Source organism: Etheostoma cragini, chromosome 11 (genome assembly GCF_013103735.1).
Source record: "Etheostoma cragini isolate CJK2018 chromosome 11, CSU_Ecrag_1.0, whole genome shotgun sequence".
NCBI lineage: Eukaryota > Metazoa > Chordata > Actinopteri > Perciformes > Percidae > Etheostoma > Etheostoma cragini.
The window spans coordinates 21,650,264-21,670,791 of NC_048417.1; the positions used below are offsets into that span (position 1 = coordinate 21,650,264).

At 39.0% G+C, this 20,528-nt stretch overlaps 1 protein-coding gene across 6 annotated transcripts in view; it reads left to right on the top strand.

Moving 5' to 3' along the window:
- LOC117952448 (partitioning defective 3 homolog B-like) overlaps nucleotides 1–20,528 on the top strand; it is a 206,756-nt gene that overhangs the window by 96,504 nt on the left and 89,724 nt on the right. For 5 of the 6 annotated variants that reach the window (XM_034884748.1, XM_034884750.1, XM_034884746.1 and 2 more), the window contains 4 exons: nucleotides 3,255–3,387; nucleotides 8,985–9,090; nucleotides 9,264–9,394; nucleotides 14,690–14,734. In XM_034884748.1, the coding sequence (XP_034740639.1) occupies nucleotides 3,255–3,387; nucleotides 8,985–9,090; nucleotides 9,264–9,394; nucleotides 14,690–14,734 (415 nt within the window). The remainder of the gene's footprint in view (nucleotides 1–3,254; nucleotides 3,388–8,984; nucleotides 9,091–9,263; nucleotides 9,395–14,689; nucleotides 14,735–20,528) is intronic. The other variant, XM_034884749.1, reaches the window with a different exon arrangement.

Below are 20,528 nucleotides of genomic sequence, written 5' to 3' on the forward strand. Positions count from 1 at the left end.
CTATAATCCCAAGTGGCTGTACTTGGACACGCTCGTTTGAGAATGTGCATAAATTGAATGGACACAAAGCTTAATGATAATAAATGTAAAGAGCATAGTAAAATGTGTGGTTGGAACAGTTTGAATGGGTACATAAAGGTGAAGCATGCACTTCATTAAGTATATGAATAATAGATGTAAATGTCTCTTTTTATTGTCAGAGACAGCCAGAATCTAGGCTATGACACCTGCTGTGAGAATACTAGCACATGCATGCCTCTGTCACTTGCCTGAGACGAAAACAAACATGCATGCTTCTCTTATCGTCACTCTGTGTCTCCTGTCCTTGACTAAACCGTTTTTATTCTTGCAGTCTACTGCCTCTGACTTTTTAGTCCTTCCATCCATTCTTCACGTACTTGACACTAGTCTCCCTGCTCTTACCAGCAGCAGCAAAAGAGCATTTACACTTCAGCTATTCAGATTTTGTGCTTGTGTGTGTCTGTGTGCCTCTTTGATGTGTGTGGCGGAATGTTCTTCACCCAGCTCTATCTCTTTTCCAAGATTCTTTTCACCTCTGCTGCTTTTCAGCTGATGCCTTTACATGGCTCTGTACAATGTTTGTACAAACCCGTGCACACACAAAGAAGGGTTAGTGGCTCAAGTGGGAATGGCCCTTTGCATGACCTGCTTGTAGTGGGGAGAAAAAGTGGTATTGCAGTATTCATCCTGCATGATATACACACAAACAGACACACAAGCTCAACAAATACTCAGATAAATGGATGAAGACAAAGACAAACACACATAACAAATCCTCCAGTATTTAGTATAGTATTTAGTACAGTATAGTTGTCTCCCCCACTGACATGAATGGGTTGGACAAAATAATAATAATACCTTGCCGTAAACAGCCGTACATTTAGAAAAAACTGATCATATTTATAGAAGCAGGATTTATTGCAAGGCTGTTGTATTAAACTGCATTCATTTTAGGTAAGTGTGCCTAATAATACCGAGTGTATGTGTGCATGTAGTGGTGTGCTTGGACCTGCAGGGCCCAGGGCATCCCCGGTCAATAGCTTGATGGTGGAAGCTGTTAGCAACATCAAAGGGTTGCATCCCTCTTTTTCTTAAGAGTGGAAAAGAGAATACAAAGAGAGGAAGACAAAGGCAGATAGATAAGAGACTGTACGTTAAAAGCCTTTTCAGGCTTCAGTATGGATGCTTATAACATTCCGTTGATTCATCTCATTTGCACCACTCTCTAATCTTCTTCTCTTTTTTCTATGTCCCATGCTCCTTTCTTTCACTGAGTTTTTCTTACTGTATTAATCTCTCACTTCATGCAGCTGCTCTTTTTTTCAAAGTAACTATCTTTAAGCTAAGTAACTTCCATGGCTCTCACAATATTTAAATGTCTAGCCTTGATAAAAAGTCTTAATCTGGACAAATATTTCCGATAATGTAAAACAGACAGAAGTGCTTTTTCTGTGGTCAGGTTGGCTCAGTGGTAGAGTGGGTGCTCCTGTACTGAGAGGTGTATGCCTCGAGGCGGAGCTCCAGGGTTTGAATCCAACCTGTGACGGTTTCCTGAATGCACCCCCCAGGGATTTAAATCACATTTTTATCTATTCTAACTGTCCCTCGATTTCTTTTTGTCCCATTATTTTTTCTCAGTTTAATGCTCTTATCAACATGGAAAAGTGGATCAGCTTGCTTTGTCCAAATGTTTTTTTATTGAAAACTACATTGGCATACAGCCTACTGTAGTGTTTAATTTCACACGTAACATTCTCACTTGGAGTAAATAATCTCTCACACGATGTCACACTGTCCATCAATGAAAGGGTGAAAAAATACTTTGACGGGGGGGGGGGAGAGAGAATTGGCCATCAAGTGGTATTTCTGACTGGACGTGCTGTGATGATAGCTCAGTTCACAACGACAAACACACAGATCACTTTGGTCTGTAAGTGGAACCATTTGGCAACTTTTAAAAAGTCAACTTTCCATCCAGAATCTTATTGCCATCTATTTCGGCGTCTCGCAAGTGTGTGCGGCGTGCCTGTTGTTTTTAGTTTTTGTAACGTAACTAGTTGTTGCAATAACATGTGAAAAAAACTACAACGGTTGCTAGGCCAAAAAGAAGGTTAATCTTGCGGTAAAAATTGACAGCGTTAAAATGGGTTTGTGTTAACTCCGTTAATAACGCGTTTGGTTGACAGCACTACTATTTGCTATTTTATTTAAAGGAAAAAACAGCTAAACAAAGAAAACCAGATTCATTGTAATGTATTGCAGAATTGTTTAACTCTTTCTGAAAACAATGAATTTGATAACCTCTTCTCTTGCGGTCTGGGGAAGCATTTGTTTTTCAGGAGGAATCTGATTGAACTATGACACCGGGTAATGGGATGCGTGCTGGGAAACAGACAGGCAAGGGAGTGGACACACAGGACCTCTGACACACTGAAGACTGATGTGTCCTGTGTTGGAATTGTGGAGAAGCAGGTTGAGGGGCAAGAACTGGTGCTCAGTGGAGGGAGGGTGTGTTTGTTGTTTGAGTGGAGAGCTGACTCTATACAGACAGGCAGATACACAGAGAAACACTGTGCCATACATATGTATACATGTTAATGAATACGTACAGTTTTACACAAACACACACACACAAGACAAAAGACAAATAAATGCAAATTAATTCCCTAAAGAACTAATACACACACAAATAGACCCGTCAACACATTATTACAGGGCCCTCGGGTGGGCTAGGTGTCAGTATGACTGTCTTTGCCACACACACAGAAACCAGTGTTAAAGACAGTTACAACCCTGTGGGCCATGGGAAACGTGGTCCCCTCTCTCACCTTGATCCTCCACTGTCCTTTGAGTGTCTCCATCTTTTCCTCTTAATTGTATCTCCTTGACATCTATTTGCGTTTGAAAAGGCGGCTACAAACCCTCGGTCCCTCCTCTGTTCATCACTCAATTTAAATGCAATTCTCATACCAGACACTTACACAACAAGCAGAAATTGTTCAATTAAAAGAAATATCCGAACCTTCAATTTACTCAAACTATCAGACATTTCATCATTTTTTTTGTGTATACGACTTAAATTCAAATTTTTAGTAACATTTTAAAATATTTGTAACTACTATTGCTTGCTTTTAATAAGACATGGGGATAGGAAGCCATCGGGTGACCATTATCTGTTTGTTTGAAATGTGTTTTTGAAGTATTTTGAAGTAGTATTTGTTTCCTTGTTTTAGGATCAGCATGGGGTATCACCCAATCGCTCATTTGACAGCTCCTCTGGCCTGTCAGGACTGCTGGGTCCAGTGAATGGTCAGACTAACGCTAGTCACTCTCCCATGGTGAACAACATTCTTTATTCATCTAATGGTGAGTGGATTCTTTTCTCATCAATATTTGGTCAGCAGGCCATCTGACATGATGTTTACATACAGCATGATTAAGGTTTAATGTGATTTTTTATATATTCATTTTGAGTCCTTGAATAATTCTTATTTTCCTCTATCCAAAACACTAATGAGCCCAAAGTTAACCCAGGGGGGTCAAACTTTAAGTCTGTACACATGCTATATTATTATTGAAATTCAAGAGAGAGAGTTAACCAAGTAGTATTGTGGGGCAATGGTAAGTTTGAACCAAGACAACACATCGATCATTTTACATTTTTTGTAGTTAAAATATGCACATTTGTTTTAAGAACAGCCCCCCTGGTTGTTTTTATATTATTTAAAAACTCATAGGACCATGATATAACTGTGATAATCTACTCTGGGCATTATTTTCTTATATTGAAGAATTTGGTCCATTTTCAAGCATTGATTTGAGCCTTGGTTATTGATTTCTTTGGAAACATGCTGGCATATACCCGAATGCTAATTAGACCATTTGGACTGTTTAACAAAGATTTATCGCCAGATACGTTTACCGCGTTTACGTTCAGGGCTGTTTTAATTCGAGGTAGAACTGGCCAGTATTTACTGGGAGAACCCTGCCTGCTTTTACGAAATTGCTCACTGCTAATTGCTTGTTTCTGATACTTACATACGCACACACACACACACACACACACACACACACACACACACACACACACACACACACACACACACACACACTTTACAGTGTGAAATAGCTAGACAGTTTTTTTTAGCATTTTTCACATGTTTCTCCCTTAAAAGCATTTCCTACATTTTCAAAAACTCTGCTAGAACACTGCTGCACCCCAACTTTTCCCCCTGAAACAGTGTTCTGGTTAATTTGGACCCCATTCCATCCCTCCTTTTAGCTGAACTGGATTACATTTTCTATCTGTTGGGATTTTCTGTTTTGTTTTTGTTTTTTTGCCATTGAATCAGCATCAAATGTGAGCATATCATTTGCAATAAGTTCAGTAAAGAACTGCTTATGTTTAATAGTTTAAAAAATTTAAAATAAGTAATGTAATGAGTAATGTCTCCAAGATAAAACAAAATTGAAAACAAAAAAAAAACAATATTGCCATCTACACTGCAGCCTTAATTAGGGACTGTTCTGCCCCTATTATCCCTTTCAGTGCTCTCCCTAGCTCTCTCCCTGCTTTTATTTCTCTCCTAACTCTCAAGGTTGTTCTTTTTGGTTGTTATTGCTTGGTTTGGCCTGTTATAAAGAGTTAATTTTGTTCTGTCTTCATATTGCTCTTCCTCACTCCTATATTATCTGTATGTACTTGTGTGTTTGTCATCTTGCCTGACTGTATTGTGTTCTCCTCAGTGTTTTTGTCTGCCTGTATGTGTGCCTGTGTGTGTATTAGTGTATCGGATGTTGGTTTCTGAATATCTGTGCCTGTATAGAAGTGTGTGTGTGTGTGTGTGTGTGTGTGTGTGTGTGTGTGTGTGTGTGTGTGTGTGTGAAGTGTGTGTGTGTGTGTGTGTGTGAATGAAGTGTGTTAGTGAGGGAGTGAGTTCAGGCATTGTTAGCCTGTATCAAACAGTGTTGTTTTTGTGTGTTTATGCTGAATCTGGTCAACAGGTCTGACCTTGAATACACGTTGCTTTTCAAATTCACCTCAACTATGGTGTCATTTACATACACCCATCAGTCTGTGTGTATGTGCGTGCTCATTTTTCATGCTCTGTGTGTTGTCACCTTGTGGATGTTATCGGCTGGTGTGTTTTTTTGTGTATATGTGTGCACTTCTGCCAGTATTTTCCTCTTTTAATGAACTATTTCACACACTGAATCCCTTTTTATTTGGCATTGAAGTTCAGATGAAAATGAAGAGATTATTTCCTCCACGATGTGTGCTTTTGCAAAAGAATAAATAGTGTTTAATGATTCCCTACATATGTATTTATGCAGATGTGTTATTTTTTGCAATCATACAGTATATCTTCCTCTTTAGCTCTTATCCATTTCTTAATCATCTTTGGAGAGTTAATCTACTTCAGGCCTGCACAATTAATCATTATAAAAATCGTGATCTCGATTTACCCTGTTCACGATAATTTTTAAATAACTTTGATTTAAAATTTAAAAACATATGTTTTTTTTTATGACTTTGATTCATATTTAATTTTTTTAGCCGACTGCATCACAAACGCTGCTACTTTCTTTTGTGAGTTCAAACATAGACTGTATAAAACTTTTGAAGTGCTCCCAAGAGATGCAATGCTCTCCCTTTTCTTTATTGAAGCCTCTATGTTTACAGGCTTGTGGTGATGCGCAATGTGCTATCGGTGCCAAAAAAATGGTACTGCCGTTTTGTTTTGTCACGGTCAAAAAAATTGTGACAGAGAATCGTCATATCAATTCTAAGCAAAACAAATTGGGATTCATATTTTTCCCTGAATTGTGTAGGCCTGATCTACTTGATGGGATTAAAAAAAAAATACAGTTTTAGTCTTGCTTCAAATATTATACAATATTCTCCAATGCTGTCATAGAAGCAAGGAAAACAGGCATAAAAAATCTGTTTATAACAATATTTACTCACTGTTCATTACAGGATTTTACACATGAGTACATCAGTTCACGTGTCAATGGTAGGGTTGGGTATCGTGTTTTTTTCTGATACTTTTGCTAAAACTATACTTTAAAATTGTGCGGTGCCTAAATGGTCTCTGAACTGAGCAGATGCTGACCTGAGTGCAAAATGACTGCTGGCATCTGTTTAATGCTAAGGCTAAATTATCACATTTAAATAAATTACTTAAATGTAATAACAATAACTAATTTCACCCATCAGTTGCTGTTAAGCAACAAAAACAATAACTAAATAAAAAGGCTTTACAATAATAACTTTGGTTTTACGAGGTACACGTACATGCACCATGAGTTTAGAAGGTGCACTTGAATGCATCATGAAGTCTGGTTGTGGTGCTGTTTCTCCGACATCTCACACAGTGGCACTGACCATGATTTCAGTTTACATGAGAAAATAACTTCTTTCAAGCCTCCGTGGATTAAAAGTCCCCGTCAATTTATCATTCTGTCTATTGAGGCAAAGTTGACTCTGAAAAGAAAATTAAAGAATATTTTAATAATACAGGCCCTTGTTTTTAAAATTTAATTCAAAAAATCGTAAAAGAAATTATGGGCCATAGGATATATGTGTAAAAGTGTAGACACACTGGTTTACCCTCAGAGTGAGAAGGGAAAGGATGGAGGAGATGGGTGCGTGTGTGTGTGCCTGCATGTGTGCGTTTGTGTGTGTGAGTGAGTGAGGTGAAAGAAGAGTGTGCTTCTGACAGTTCAACTGATTAAGGTGCTGGCGGTGAGGAGGAAGTAGAAAGTTTAGAAAAAAAAGGCTGAAAAACTGAGTGGGAGATAAAATGATTTATGGGAGATCTGAAAGGAGAGATAAATGACAGCCAACATATCAGATTGCAAAAAGGAGACCAGAAGAAAAATGAAGCAGGTGATTAGTGTAGAGAGAAAGAGGGAGCGATAGAGATGAGAGCATGTGATATCTTCAGACGCTGCTGTTTTCCTCTCCAGCATCTTTACTTTCAGTCACACGTGCGGAATCAAGCACATAAAGGAAACACAGTGACGATTTTGCAATAATTCCCCGGCATTTGTTGTGTGGCAGTTCTGAACTCTGAGAAGTGATGACTGAATGTAAATCGTGCTCGGGTGGATTGTGTGTCTGTGGATCAAGTTGTCATAAACTTGTTTATCAAACAGACACAGCCATATCACTGAGCTACATCTGCAGCTACTTCTGCACATGTAGAGCAGCTGCATTTGTTGTTTGATTTGCATTCTCGCTCTCTTATATTTTTCCTCATCCGACTGCTTTGTTTCTCTCTAGCTCTATCTATGTCTTTCCCTGGACTTTCACCCACGCCAGTTTTTATTCTCAAGACCTTTTGTCATGCAGCTGTCAAATGAGTTTAGGTTTAACCCACTTATTTTTGTTGCATATATGGAATAGAGGTGTAGTAACTATTCAACACAGTGGTCTGTGTTTGGTTAAAGCTTTTCTCCACCCTTTGTTTGAGTATCAACTCAGTATCACCTCCTGTAGACTTCAAGGATGGTCACTTAGACTTAGACTTAGAGACTTAGACTTAGAATTCTCTTGATTAATCCTTTTGGGCGGACTCCCGCAAGGAAATTAAAAATTCCAGCTGCAGGCTTGCAAGAAAAATAACAAATAACAGTAATAATAATAATAATAATAATAATAAGAACAATAAGAACATTTGTCAAATAAAGATAAAAAGACCATAAATTATTATCAAAGTGTCAGTGTTGAGTCCAGTGTTCACTGTTAATTGATGGCATTTCAGTTGGACACAGAATCCTCTTTTACACAGAGAACAGAGATTCCACAATTCTGCCGTAAAGAAGATCCGCTATCGCGCCGGCTTTTCTATTTTATACCGAACCAAAATATGGCGGTATAATGCTACTATTGTTTAAAAAATTCCAATACCACGACCAATAACTGTACCTTCATATTGATACCGATACCAATAGAGTACTTAATTTGAAATATTCTTTCCGCATTTTATGCATTTATTTTCATCAGAGGCCTCTGGAATTGTCACACATTTTGGTATCATTTTGGCACTTTGGACCTCCAATTCTATCAAATACACCACACTGTACACCGCACCAACATTCATGCATTAAACAGGCTATGTGAAAGGGGCTACAGACTGACACTTTTTCACCTGTTGGTGGGAAAAAGTGTCAGGATATTCTCAGATACATTCCTAGCACTCTTGCAGCATAGTCCACTTTAACTCTCGTCATCCCTATTCTCAGTATGTTTGTCCCAATCTTTATGCATGGCCCTGTAAAGTCTGCGAGCAGACCCTTGTGTTGGTGTTTGTGTGTAAGAGAGCTGGCCAACTGTTTTTGGATTGGTCAGAATGGCTCTTTCCTACCTCATTTATTGGCTAGCCTGCTGAAAACTCTCTATTCTACTGAATTGTAGTATACTGACGCTGTATCAAGGTTACATCGCGCAGTTCTTTTTTCTATAAACACCAGAAAGACAGACAATGAGTACCAACTGCTGCCTTTTTTGTTCACTTCTCTTTATTTTTGCTAAATGTGATCCAGCAAACTGATGTAAAACGTCTACTCAGCTGTGCTTTGTTTTGTCTGTAGAAAGCAGAGGGTCTGGCTAGCCAATGAGTGAGAGAGATGTTCTTCCGACCTGGAAAAACAAGAGTCCCCACCAAAAAAAAAAAAAAAGTTCATCAGTGTCACGCTAGATTGAGAAGGAAGGGTATTATGCTGTATTGTATTGTAGTAATGGGTGTTTTAAAACCTGCTTAGCATATGAATGGGCAATGGGGAGATGGGTTTTACTATAGGAGAAGTATTGGTATTTATTGTAACCAAAATTAATTTGAGAATATCCCAGCTGCAGTGCTCCAGAAAAGATGTCATTTGAAATCTTTGCATCTCTGATCATATCTCCACTTTGCACATTCTCAATGCAGACTTGTGTTTTTTTTCTTGCTTTTCAGTGACCAATGGGAGTTATTCTTACATGGACGAGGAAGAGAAGGGCGAGCTGTATGGACATGAAACAGAGTTCAGCAGTACTAACCAACACTCCTATCTTCAAGAAAGGTGTGTGTTAGTGTATGTTTTTGTCTTACAACCTTGCAATACAGAGTGCTTTGTATATGAAGGATATGCACATATGAATAATAAACCAGAACAAATAATAAAAGTGGACACAGTAGTGTTATTTAGTAGCAATTAAAATGAAACAAAATAACGGACTGTATAATTTCTTCCAGGGAAAACTCTCACACCTCTAGCCATGCTCAGCCCCAGTCTCCTACCCAGAATCAGGACCAGTGGCAGTTCCAGCATGTTAAAGCCTCGAAAAGCATGGACTTGGGTACGACTCAGAACCAGCAGCACACTGGTGGGGAGATTTTTTTTGGTTTATATGCTCTGCATGATAACTGCATGCATTGTATCCTCACAGAAATGAAAACATGACTGCTGAGGCATGGCTGCTGCACCAACAGCATGCTCCTTAAAGTCACTCGCAGACTGACACCTCTCACCTGCAGACACGCACTGCATACTGTACAACTACACACGTACAGTACTACCGTATATGACTACCACATCTCTAATGGCTGGAGAACACTAATCTTGTTGTTTCAAATATTTTTATTTTGAAGCTTAATTTCAGTCAAGTCGCAACATTTTATTACAGTGCTTCTTTTTACCGTATACAAACAAAAATAAGGAAAGTGAATAAGGATAAATAAAAAACTAACAAATGAGAGTTGCCAAATGTTCTCAAAGTCTTTAGTTTGTCCTTAAAGATGAACCGGATACTCTCAGCCGGATTCTCTGAGCCATATCGTCAGTGTTGGTCCCTCTTTCTTTTTCCAGAATAAGAGGACACACTTCTTTGCAGTAAGAATTCCATATGCCAAGAAGTGCTGTTATGCCAGTTTCAGTCTCTTAGCTTTATTGGATATCCATATGAGTACTAAAATTGGTTCTGGGATAATTTGAATATTTAACACCTTAGACATGAAACGAAAGATATCACTCCAGTAATCTCGTATTTTGCAACAAAGAACATGACTCTGAAGTAAATCACCGACATGAGTGCCACATTTTCACATAGAGGAGTGAGTTGGAGAATGCTAATCTTACTGTAAGAATTCCAAGTTATGGGTCACACATATGTATGATTTTAATTAAGCTCATGTGGTCTTTTATTAATGCAAAAAACAACCCAAAAGCCAGAAAGGCTACTTCTGCTGCCAATGCCATCCCACTTTCCACACCAGCTTTGTCACCTGTTGCTCTCTGATTACTGATATTATGATGCGAGGGTTCAGTGACATTTCAGTGATGGTTTAAAAGTCATTTTTAAAAATACGTGTAGTAAGTGTGTAGTTATGTCTGTGCTCGTGCATACATCTGTGTAATGACAGTGGCTGGTGTGCAGCACAACAAAAGCTTATTGTTTCAAATGTCACTTCTCTAAGTCCTCCTCGAGCTGGCTTCACTGCCAGCTGTGTGTGTGTGTGTGTGTGTGTGTGTGTGTTTGAGACAAAAGAGCCGGAGACTAGTTGAATAGCAAAGACATCCATTTCTATATGAATAACAGACTGGTACTGTATATCTGTACACCATCTCCTTTTGTCTTTTTACACAATTCATATTCACAAAATGTGTTACAAACACACTTCATTCTATTAAATTGCTTCAATGGCTTGACATGTTTTCATTGCCAAACCATCAAGCAGCAGTAATAACAGCTTATGAACAAGTGTTTGACAGTAGGGGAACAAGATTGAGCTAAGGTTTAGATGTTGTTTTACATGCAGAAATAGTTTTGAGGGGAGGACCTTACATCTTTGCAGACAAATCTTATCCCTTTGGACTAGCCTGAAATCCTGTTAGATGTGCTGTCTCTCTTATTCCCAGCCTGCCCTATGTGTGCATAAAATTCAGGAGAACAGATTGCTCACAAATCACAAACAAGACCAAAATGCTGGAAGGTAGGAAGGTGTAAACAGTTTTCCCCAGTGTTTGTGGAAGACTTGGTTGCACTTATTTGGTGCGGGGTTTAGGGGTCCTCTCTCAAGAAAATAATATAAAAAGATATATATATATATATAAATGTGTATATATATATATATATATATATATATATATATATATATATATATATGCAATTTAACATAATTTTGTTTTAATGTTATTACCACACCTGTGTCTAACATTTTGGGAAAGCTAGAGCAACTAATTAAAGTCCACTCTACAATACTTTAGAGCTGAGTCATTTAATCAAATAATTTAGTATCAAATAGGAAAGTTTGATGCTCACATTGATTTTTTTTAAGATAATCTTTTGGGGCATTTTTATGCCTTTTTCCACAGGACAGAGGAAGGGGAGAGAGAGGGGGAATGACATGCAGCAAAGGGCTGCGTCAAGGAGTAAACCTCTACATATGTGCGCTTGCTCTACCGACTGAGCTAAACCGGCCACAAGCTCACATTGATTTTAAATTAATTCACCCGTAACAGCTTGGGTGCTGTGCCTTATGCTTATTATGGAAGGGAAAACCCTTCATAAATTGAAACCTGGGTGAAAAAAGGATCCAAAGCTGATTTTGATTTTTCTTCCCTTATGAAGGTTAAAAACAAATGCATCAGCTTATGATTAATTGAAATTCAAATTTTATTTGTCACATACACAATCATACACAGTACAATGTGCAGTGAAATTCATTGTGTTCCTGTTCCAGATCAATAAAATCAGTAACAATAAAATTGATATAAATAGTAACATACAACACACTAGATGTCAAAATAGATGGTAAAAATATTCATTTCGTCAGAGCTGCACTTGAACACATATGTGATGGATGTGCAGTCTAGAGCGTCCTCTGAGGTGGCCTCTTATTGGTCAGTCCAGCGAGTCACCTCCATTTGGATCGGGGCTTTTGGCTTTAGCTGTTGTTTATATTTTGGCATGAGGAAAATTGCTGCATGGTCAGATTTGCCGAACGGGGGCAGAGACTTTGTTTTGTAGCCGTCATTGGAGGGTGAGTAACAGTGATCCAGGGTTCTCTCTCTTCTGGTGGGGGCATGTGATGCTGCCGGAGGTCAGGTCTGACATTCTTCAGGTTAGCACTGTTAAGATCCCCGTCTGCGATGACCGCTGCATCCCCTTGATCAGCCTGGTGGTTGACAAGAGCCTCATGTAGTTCACACGGAGCAGTGTCAGTGTTTGCATGTGGTGTGATATAAACAGCATGGTAGCCCAATGGTTAGGACTGTGGCCTCACAGTAAGAAGTTACCGGGTTAAAATCCAGGTTCTTCCTTTCTGTGTGGAGTTTGTATGCTCCATGTTTGCATGAATTTCTTCTGGGTTCTCTGGTTCCCCTCCAGCTTTAAAAAAGCATGTACTAGGTTCTCCAGTCAATACCCTTGATCCAGACTGTGGAGTTGGTCCCCGGGCGCTGTAAATGGCTGCCCACTGATCCCTTGAGGCATGGGATAAATGCAGAGAATTAATTATAAAAAAGTACTATGTACTACTACATAAGTAACTATGTTTGTTCTTTTGTCATTGTTGTTCATAAAAAAACAGACCAGGTCGAGTAGAGTTTCAGAAATCCTATTGTAATTATTTTTCTTTCTTAAGCTAAACAAGACATTGTTATTGTTTTTTATCCACGTATTGATAATGGTTTATAATTATTGCATGTCATGATTATAAGTAGTGTCATAAAAGTACTTTATGCACTGTCAGAACAACTTTTTAAGAAAATGTGATAACCAGTGTGGTTTTGGTATGAGTCCATGGTGTGTTCTAGCTGTTGTGTTTGTGTTGAAGAGTAAGAGAGACAGAAAGCATTGTCAGCGTTTCAATCCGGGGTCAGTTACGTAATATCATTTTTATTTAATTTGTCCTGATTTATTTATTTTCTGACCCAGCCAAATTAAAAATGTAAGAGTAAGATTGTTTCCAAATTATGAACTCCTTCTCTGGTTTTCACTGTCCTCCATCTTTTTTCTGTCTCTGCCTTCGCCTCCTTGTTACGACTCAACAGAACAACATAATTTCCGTAACTCAGTTTGGGATAAGGCTATGTAGCTTTTTTATTTAAAGTGGCTATATGAAACTTTCAGTTTGTGTTGATATGTAGGGAAAAGAAAATAGTAAGCCAAAACAAACACGGAATAAAATGAATAAAACGTCCGCACTAAATGGAAGGAGGACTTAATTTAATTTAGGCCAGTGATGTACAACCACATCTGTTATCCCCTGTCACACAGCTGCCAATTGTCCTTTTAGCTTTTAGTTGTTCATTGTTTAATTTCCTTATTTTTTGTGGTGGTACTGCCCCAATATCAGCTGTAACTGCAACTTCTAAAATAACATTAAAATACAATTAGTCCTATCTAGAGAAAACTCCTGCTTCCTTTTACCAAAGGCTGGATACTAACACAGGCTTTCCGCTGTTACAAAGAATTCGGTGACCCATCTGAATGTGTTACTGTAGCGCCGTCTACCTGCCTCAAATCATTCTGTAACTGTGCTGGAAAAGTCGGGGCAGAGGCTTTACTAAAAACTGTATAAATATTGTTCTTTTCAGTGTTAATCTTCTTTGCTGTCACAGGTCACAGGTGGCTTCAGAAACATTAAAAAGTTACATATTGTCACTTTAATCAGAATTAATTACATGTTAGTAATTCATTTAGTTCAAACTTTGACTAAGTGACAGCTCTAGTGTGTACTGCTGTACTGTATACTGTAATACCATGTCTCTGTGTACATCACACACGTGGCATCTACAGATCTTCTGAATGAGGCATACACCCGCACACGAACACACACACACACACACGCACACACACACACAGAATTACACTTTAGGCTTGGTTTTCATTAGAAAAGTAGTTGCTGGGAGAAGCTGTGTGTGTGTGTGTGTGTGTGTGTGTGTGTGTGTGTGTGTGTGTGTGTGTGTGTGTGTCCGGAACACATTGACTGGTGTTACGCACGCACACGCGCACACGGACAAGCGCGCGTGCGTGCTCGTGCGTAACACCAGTCAATGTGTTCCCTGTTGGCATTGTGCTGCTTTGTGGCTTTAGGACGGAGGGAGAAAAAGCAAGATACACACTGTGAAAAAGCAGAAAGTGAAAGGAGGATCAACAAGGAGCAATGATTGAGAGAATGGTGATCAAAGGAGGGAAAGAGGGAGGAGAACACAGCTATTTAAAATCGGTGTAACCAAAGAAAAAATGAAAACATTAAAAAAGAGAGGTGAGGGTAAAGGGCAAAAGGTGAAAGGGCCAGATTGAGGGGTAGTGGCAAAAACAGGAAGGGGAGAAGGGAGGATGAATGACAAATGAAGTGAGAGAGAAGGGAAGAAAGAAAAATTACTTCAGTAGCAGTGAAGCTGACTTCACAGGAATGAGTTCAGCTACTCTGTCATCTTGTAAAACAAGACAGTAAGAATAAGAGGAGGATGGAGAGAGAAGGAGAGGCTGAGAAGAGGAAATTCAAAATATTTAAGGTTTTAGGGATGAGGAACATGTGGACAGCAGATTTACTGGCAAGCCAGGAACAATAAATTGAAAATGTTGTAGTCAAGAGGAAGGGAGGAATCTATACAGCAATGGAAAGTGTGTGAGTGTATGTATGTGTATTAACATGTATTCCTTCTGTTTCAGTGGCAGATGAAAGCAATGTTGGATCCTTGGTTGGAAACACTGCAGGTAATCAAAAAACAGACAAGTTACTATCAATGAGCATCAATAAAGTATAGTGAGTCACTGAAACATGACACACTTTTTTTTTAAATGCTGTATAATTCTCAAAGAAGGGTGTTATCTAAAAATGACGACAAAAGGACAAAAAAAAAGAGTAAAGGAAAGTAATGTCCACAGCCACAGTTTCTTCTAGTTTGAATTCTATTCTTTTATGTTCTGGGAGCGATCGAAACAGCAGTCTGTTTCTATCACTTCACATGAATCATGTTTTCTCCATCATCACTCGCACTTGAAGTCCCTCCTTTTCTCTTCCACCTCTCCAATTGTATTCACCATTTATGCCACTTGACTTTTCCTCTTGCATCCCGCCTCTTCTGTCTCCTGAACACTTGGTCCTCTCTACCTCCCTTCTAGAAATATCTCCTTAATTTGTTGGAAGTGCAAATGAAAGTATGATTTGCTTAAGGACTGGAAAGAAAAGAGGTTAGACTATAGCAATATTTGATAGAAACACATAGACAAGCTTGTGTTAACAGGTATGAGCAACCAAGATAGAATGATGGAGGACACACTCATCTAAAAGCACAGGGAAATACAGATCAATCATCCTTCAAAACCTTAGCCTACACACTTTTTATATTTTTGGAAGTTTGATGTCAAACCTTTATTTTCACTTTGCCTTGAAGTTTCCCCCATTTCATTTGGAGATACTTGAACGTAAGTGCACTCTACCTTATTTCACTCTATGTGTGCCTGTCCTACTGTCTACCACTTTGGTGTTTTCAATCAGTGCAGGCTTTTTCCACATTCTGCTGTACATGGTATTAGGTCCATAACCATTCTGGAAGTACCAAGCAAGGTGGGTAGGAGTAGCATAAAAGACAGGATGCAAGGCATAGCTTTAACATTTAGTTTATTAGAATGAACCCCTAATAAATCAAAACTGAATTTCCTCTTCTTCTAACAGCTGAAAAAATCCCTTTGCATTCTCAGTTTCTTGTCTTGCCTTCAGAGCTTAAGCAATGCAACCCTAATGCAAACCCTAGTCCAAAAAGTGTGATGTATGAGCAGGAACTTGGGACAGTGTTCAATGTGTTCTAGACGAGATAAAGTGATGTAAAAAGGAAGACAGGGGAACAGGGGAAAAGAGGATTACTTAGAGGGATTGAAACAGTAAACATGGAGAGGTAAAAATAAACAAATACTCTACAACTCTAGCGTCATAGACTAGGTCTGCATATTCCTGTAGGTTTCCAAAACAAAGATCTTGATTGTCAAAAGGCAAACTGAATCCATTGATGCTTTTTTCAGCTTTTATTAACCATTTTGACACTTGCATGGCACTGTTCACTGTCAGAAAACTGTCAAATGGAAAAACCTTGAGTGACTTTGAATTGCCTGCAGGTGTAAATAGAGTCAGACTCATTGTCAATGACTTCCCCTTTCTATTCCAGTAAACTAGAGAGCAGGTTTTCTTCTCATTGACAGAACTGACTGAATGAAATAAAGCAAGCTTGAGAAACACGGCTGGCAGTTTGAGATGAACGATATAGTGAACGTATAAAGCATGGCTGTAAGGGGGCCCTGAGGCAAGCATTTTTTATTGGGATCCAATTTCCACCCGCTCACGCAAATTGAGGACTATCCACCAAGTAAGCACAAGAAAACATCAGTGTAAATTTAAATGTTCAGGGAGCCTCAACAAAACAAGGTCATAGGACTAATCAATATGGCAGGACTGGCTTTTGTATTGTACTTTGGTGGTGCAAGTAACACATTTGTAATTATTAGAAATGTCTAATTATTTAAATAACCAAACACCTTGACCTGATCGTTTTATTGCCCCTGGGAGTCTTGGGCACTCTGATACTTTTCCAGTTTTGTTAAGTTGGTAATGAAGCCTTGTTGATGTTGAATATGGGGAAAATTGATGAAAGTGATGGACTGTATTCCCTTTAGTTGGCTCCCCTTTATTGCGCTGCACTGTAGGCTACAGGTTGGTTTTGAAAAGCCTATCAAGAACAAATACTGCAGAACTGAAATAGTTTATGAGGTTCACCCCCTGTCCTTTAACTCTATTTCCATTGACTGGAATCTTAGACAGGGACAGACCATGTGGCAATTTCAGCAAGTTTAACAGAGTCATTTTGTTTACTGTTGCATTATCTGTTATCACTGAGTCCAATGTGACCTGCATTTTAGGGTCAGTGATACCTGAATATTGCCAAGTGAAAGCTGTTTACCTTTTATCTCCAAATCTAACCATAGTTTCCAACCTTTCTAGTTTTTGCTGTGTTGTGCCCAGTAATATGCCTGTTGAATGTCCGGTACAGCCTCTAAGGGCCTTTAATGCCATTAATGCCATTTTTCCCCATTTGATTTCCCGACATTTCAACTACATTTTTTTTTTTTTTTACTCAAGCCTATTCCATGTACCTGCTTGTCATTGTTTCTTCTGTTTTAAAATACCACAAAGACCAGAGAGCTGTTAAAGAGAGTGTGTGCCTGGCAAGCATGAGGTTTTTTCCTAGTCACCTTTCTAAGCTCTGATGTATTTTTATAACTGAAGTGCTTCCAACAGCCCTGCGCTGAGATGACCGACAGCTGCATGGACCTTAGTGAGAGAGGGGCGGGGTCTTGGTAAGTGAGGATTTTAAAGACAGTGACTTTGAGGAAAGATATTTTTTTTCCATTTCCAGCTACGGCTTTTTCCTACCCACCCAAAACTATGACCGTTATGGTAATGTTATGGAAATGGAAAGTCTGGAAGTGTGGAAAATGTGAACCTTGGAAGATTTCAGATTATATTATAATTTTGCAGAATCTGACATGCAAAGTGACGGAAATGGGAAACCATATTACTGCATTTACTGCGTGTGCGTGTGTGTGTGTGTGTGTGTGTTTGTGGTCAGACGTGTCTGACGTCTTTGTGGTGGCATAGAGAAGTAGGAGCTTAATCATTCCAGTAATAAATCAAATCAGCTTTGGAAGAGGAAATTTGAAATGCAGTTACAGTGACAGAAGATATGCTTCAATATATATTAGACATCATTCAAGTCACTGGACACAATATACAGTATACTGTAGCTATAGCTACAGACATCAACGGTGTCACAGTGAAAAACATAAAAGAAATAACACAGAATACAGTATATCAGTCCATATCTTGAGTGGACTACAGTACAGTACAGTCAAACGCACACTACTGATGGCATTTAAAACATACAGTTTTCCTTTGGTGGTGGGGACTGTCTGGAGGTGTGTTTGGGTGTCTGTGTGTGTCCTTAAATGTTTGTAAGAGTGTTTAATAACTGCACAAGTACAAACAAAAGTGCTTTGACCGGTAAAATTGTCTCATAGTACGTAATTATTCTCATTTGTCTATACCTGTGAGGACACACTCCCATTTCCAAGCACAAAGCCACACACCCAAGTCAAGTTTAACATGCATTAAACTGCTATTATGAGAGTACTCAACAGCAAAAATGCCTGTCTGCCTTTGTTGATGTTTTCAGTTTTAATGATTTTGTATTTCCGTGTTGTGGTTCCTTCAACCCGCCACCAGCTTTCTCTCTCTCTCTCGCCACTCTCTTTCTTGCCAACGCCATTCAGGCTTAGAGGCTGACAAACAGGCAGCTTAGAAAGAACATCTCTCTGAAAGTGTGTGTGTGTGTGTGTGTGTGTGTGTGTGTGTGTGTGTGTGTGTGTGTCAGGGGGCCAGTGTGATGCTGAGGCAGGCTGGTGCGGACTATTGTCTGAATCTCTCCCTAGTGGGACTTTGACTTTGACTACGACAGTCACACACAGACAAGACTCTGCCAAAAATGCGTCTTTAGAAAACCTCATCTTTCTATATTCCCCCCCCCCCCTTTCTCTCTTCTCGTCCCCCCCCTCCCAACATTCTTTTTTGCCCCTCTTACATTGTTCCCAGATCTCTCTGGCTCTTGCACACTCTGCTGTGGATTTAACCTGAAAGCCACCTTGTTAGGCTGATGTGGATTGGTGGATTCATTTTTGACAGGGAGAGCAGCACATCTTTCTGTGTTCCCTTTGTATTCGCGTGGTTCTCTGTGCATGTGTACAAACGCTACTTGCAACACCACATGCTACCTCTTAACAACCGTTCTATGACACAGAAAAAATCCTTGCTTCTCCATCATTTTTACCATTTATCTTTACTTTTTGTTAAGGTGTGTGTGTGTGTGTGTGTGTGTGTGTGTGTGCTTGATCTTCAATACCTTTTGCTGGTGCACATGTTTTTCTCTGTGTGATGTGGTAGCACACACACTGACGCTTCATTGTCTTTGTGTGTTCTCTCGGTTGCCTCTATTGTATATTGAATGCCCTTTGACCCCTCTCCATCTCCCGCAGTAAGCCAATAAAGGTGAGCAGTAATCAGGAGATGGTCAGCGCTGTCGTGTCTTGCTGCTAGAGCCATTCATCTCTATCAGACTCCACTCACTGATCACCGACATGTGCTGTACTCTATATTGTATGATGCTTTAGAGAGAGAGCGGCAAAGAAAGAGGGGAGCCATTTGTTTCTGTCCTGGACTAATCAGTTACATTCCCTTTGATGGATTCATTTTGGAAGAGTTTTGTGTGTCGGTTGCAAGAGTGTGTGCGCTCTCTTTTGTAACTCTGGTTCACATCTCAAACTACAGGACACTACAAGAGGTCTTTATTTAAAATGATTGTGTCTAATGATAAATTCCTTTCACTGTACAAAAAATAAAAAATTCAGAGACAGATATTTTTAGACTTTTAAAGGTTGGATTGGTTTAAAGGTCTCTCCGTGCACTGAGGTCATTTTGAGTAACAGCTTTCTTTGAAAAGTAGGTCATCTGGAATCTTCAGCTTGCAGATAAAACAAAAAGGACCCTCAAATGGTTTCACAGTAAGGAAACTATAATATTATGAATACGTAATCATTTCAGATTTGTTGGAAGTCTGATTTAATTTGACACAAACACATTTGCCTGTATTGACTAAATGGCTCAGAGCAAATGAAATAGGTAACTTCACAATGGCTAATTCTAGACAGTGTGATTGTTATAGTTGTTTGTTGTTGTACTTTTTAATTTTAGCTGTGTGTGTCAGTTAAAGGGGGACACCACCTCAATGAAGAATTATAAAATATGTTATTGCCATGGCCTAGTAAAATTCAATAATTAAATGTGAACATAAGCTACTGTCTCTCAAAGCCAGACACAAAAGAAGTAAGTCTCAAATGTCAATGTGTCTTCAAGTAGAAGGTGTGGAGCTGCTCCATAGACAATGAATGGGAGACAGATTTTCTTTTCTTTCTTAGACCCATATGAGTTGTATTAACCTGTAGTGTTCTCAGTTGAGAAACCAAACATTTCCCTGGATGCTCTGTCATCTAGTATAACATCTTTCCCAATTTGTTGTCTACGGAGCAGGTACTTAATGACCTCACACATTTGAGATTTAGCACTCTAGTTTTGGGATTTGAGGTGTTCCTGTTTAGTAATAATTTTGGACTTCTCGGACCATATGAATTTTGAAAATGGGCATTGTTCCCCTTTAAGATTTAATACCTTGCTTAAATTCTTTAAAACTACAAATTGACTACTGTTGATGATTTGGCGCAGTACCTTGTTGTTATGGGATATTTGGATTATGATATCTTAGAATTTATTCTCAGCTGTTGCTGTTCGGTGCAGCAGTACCTGCATTAAACTCAGCGGGAACCAGTAAATACTGACATGAGGCTGAGGATGATCTTTGGCGGTTTATGACGTCTGTTTATGACGTCTGTTCACTTATTATGGAGCCCC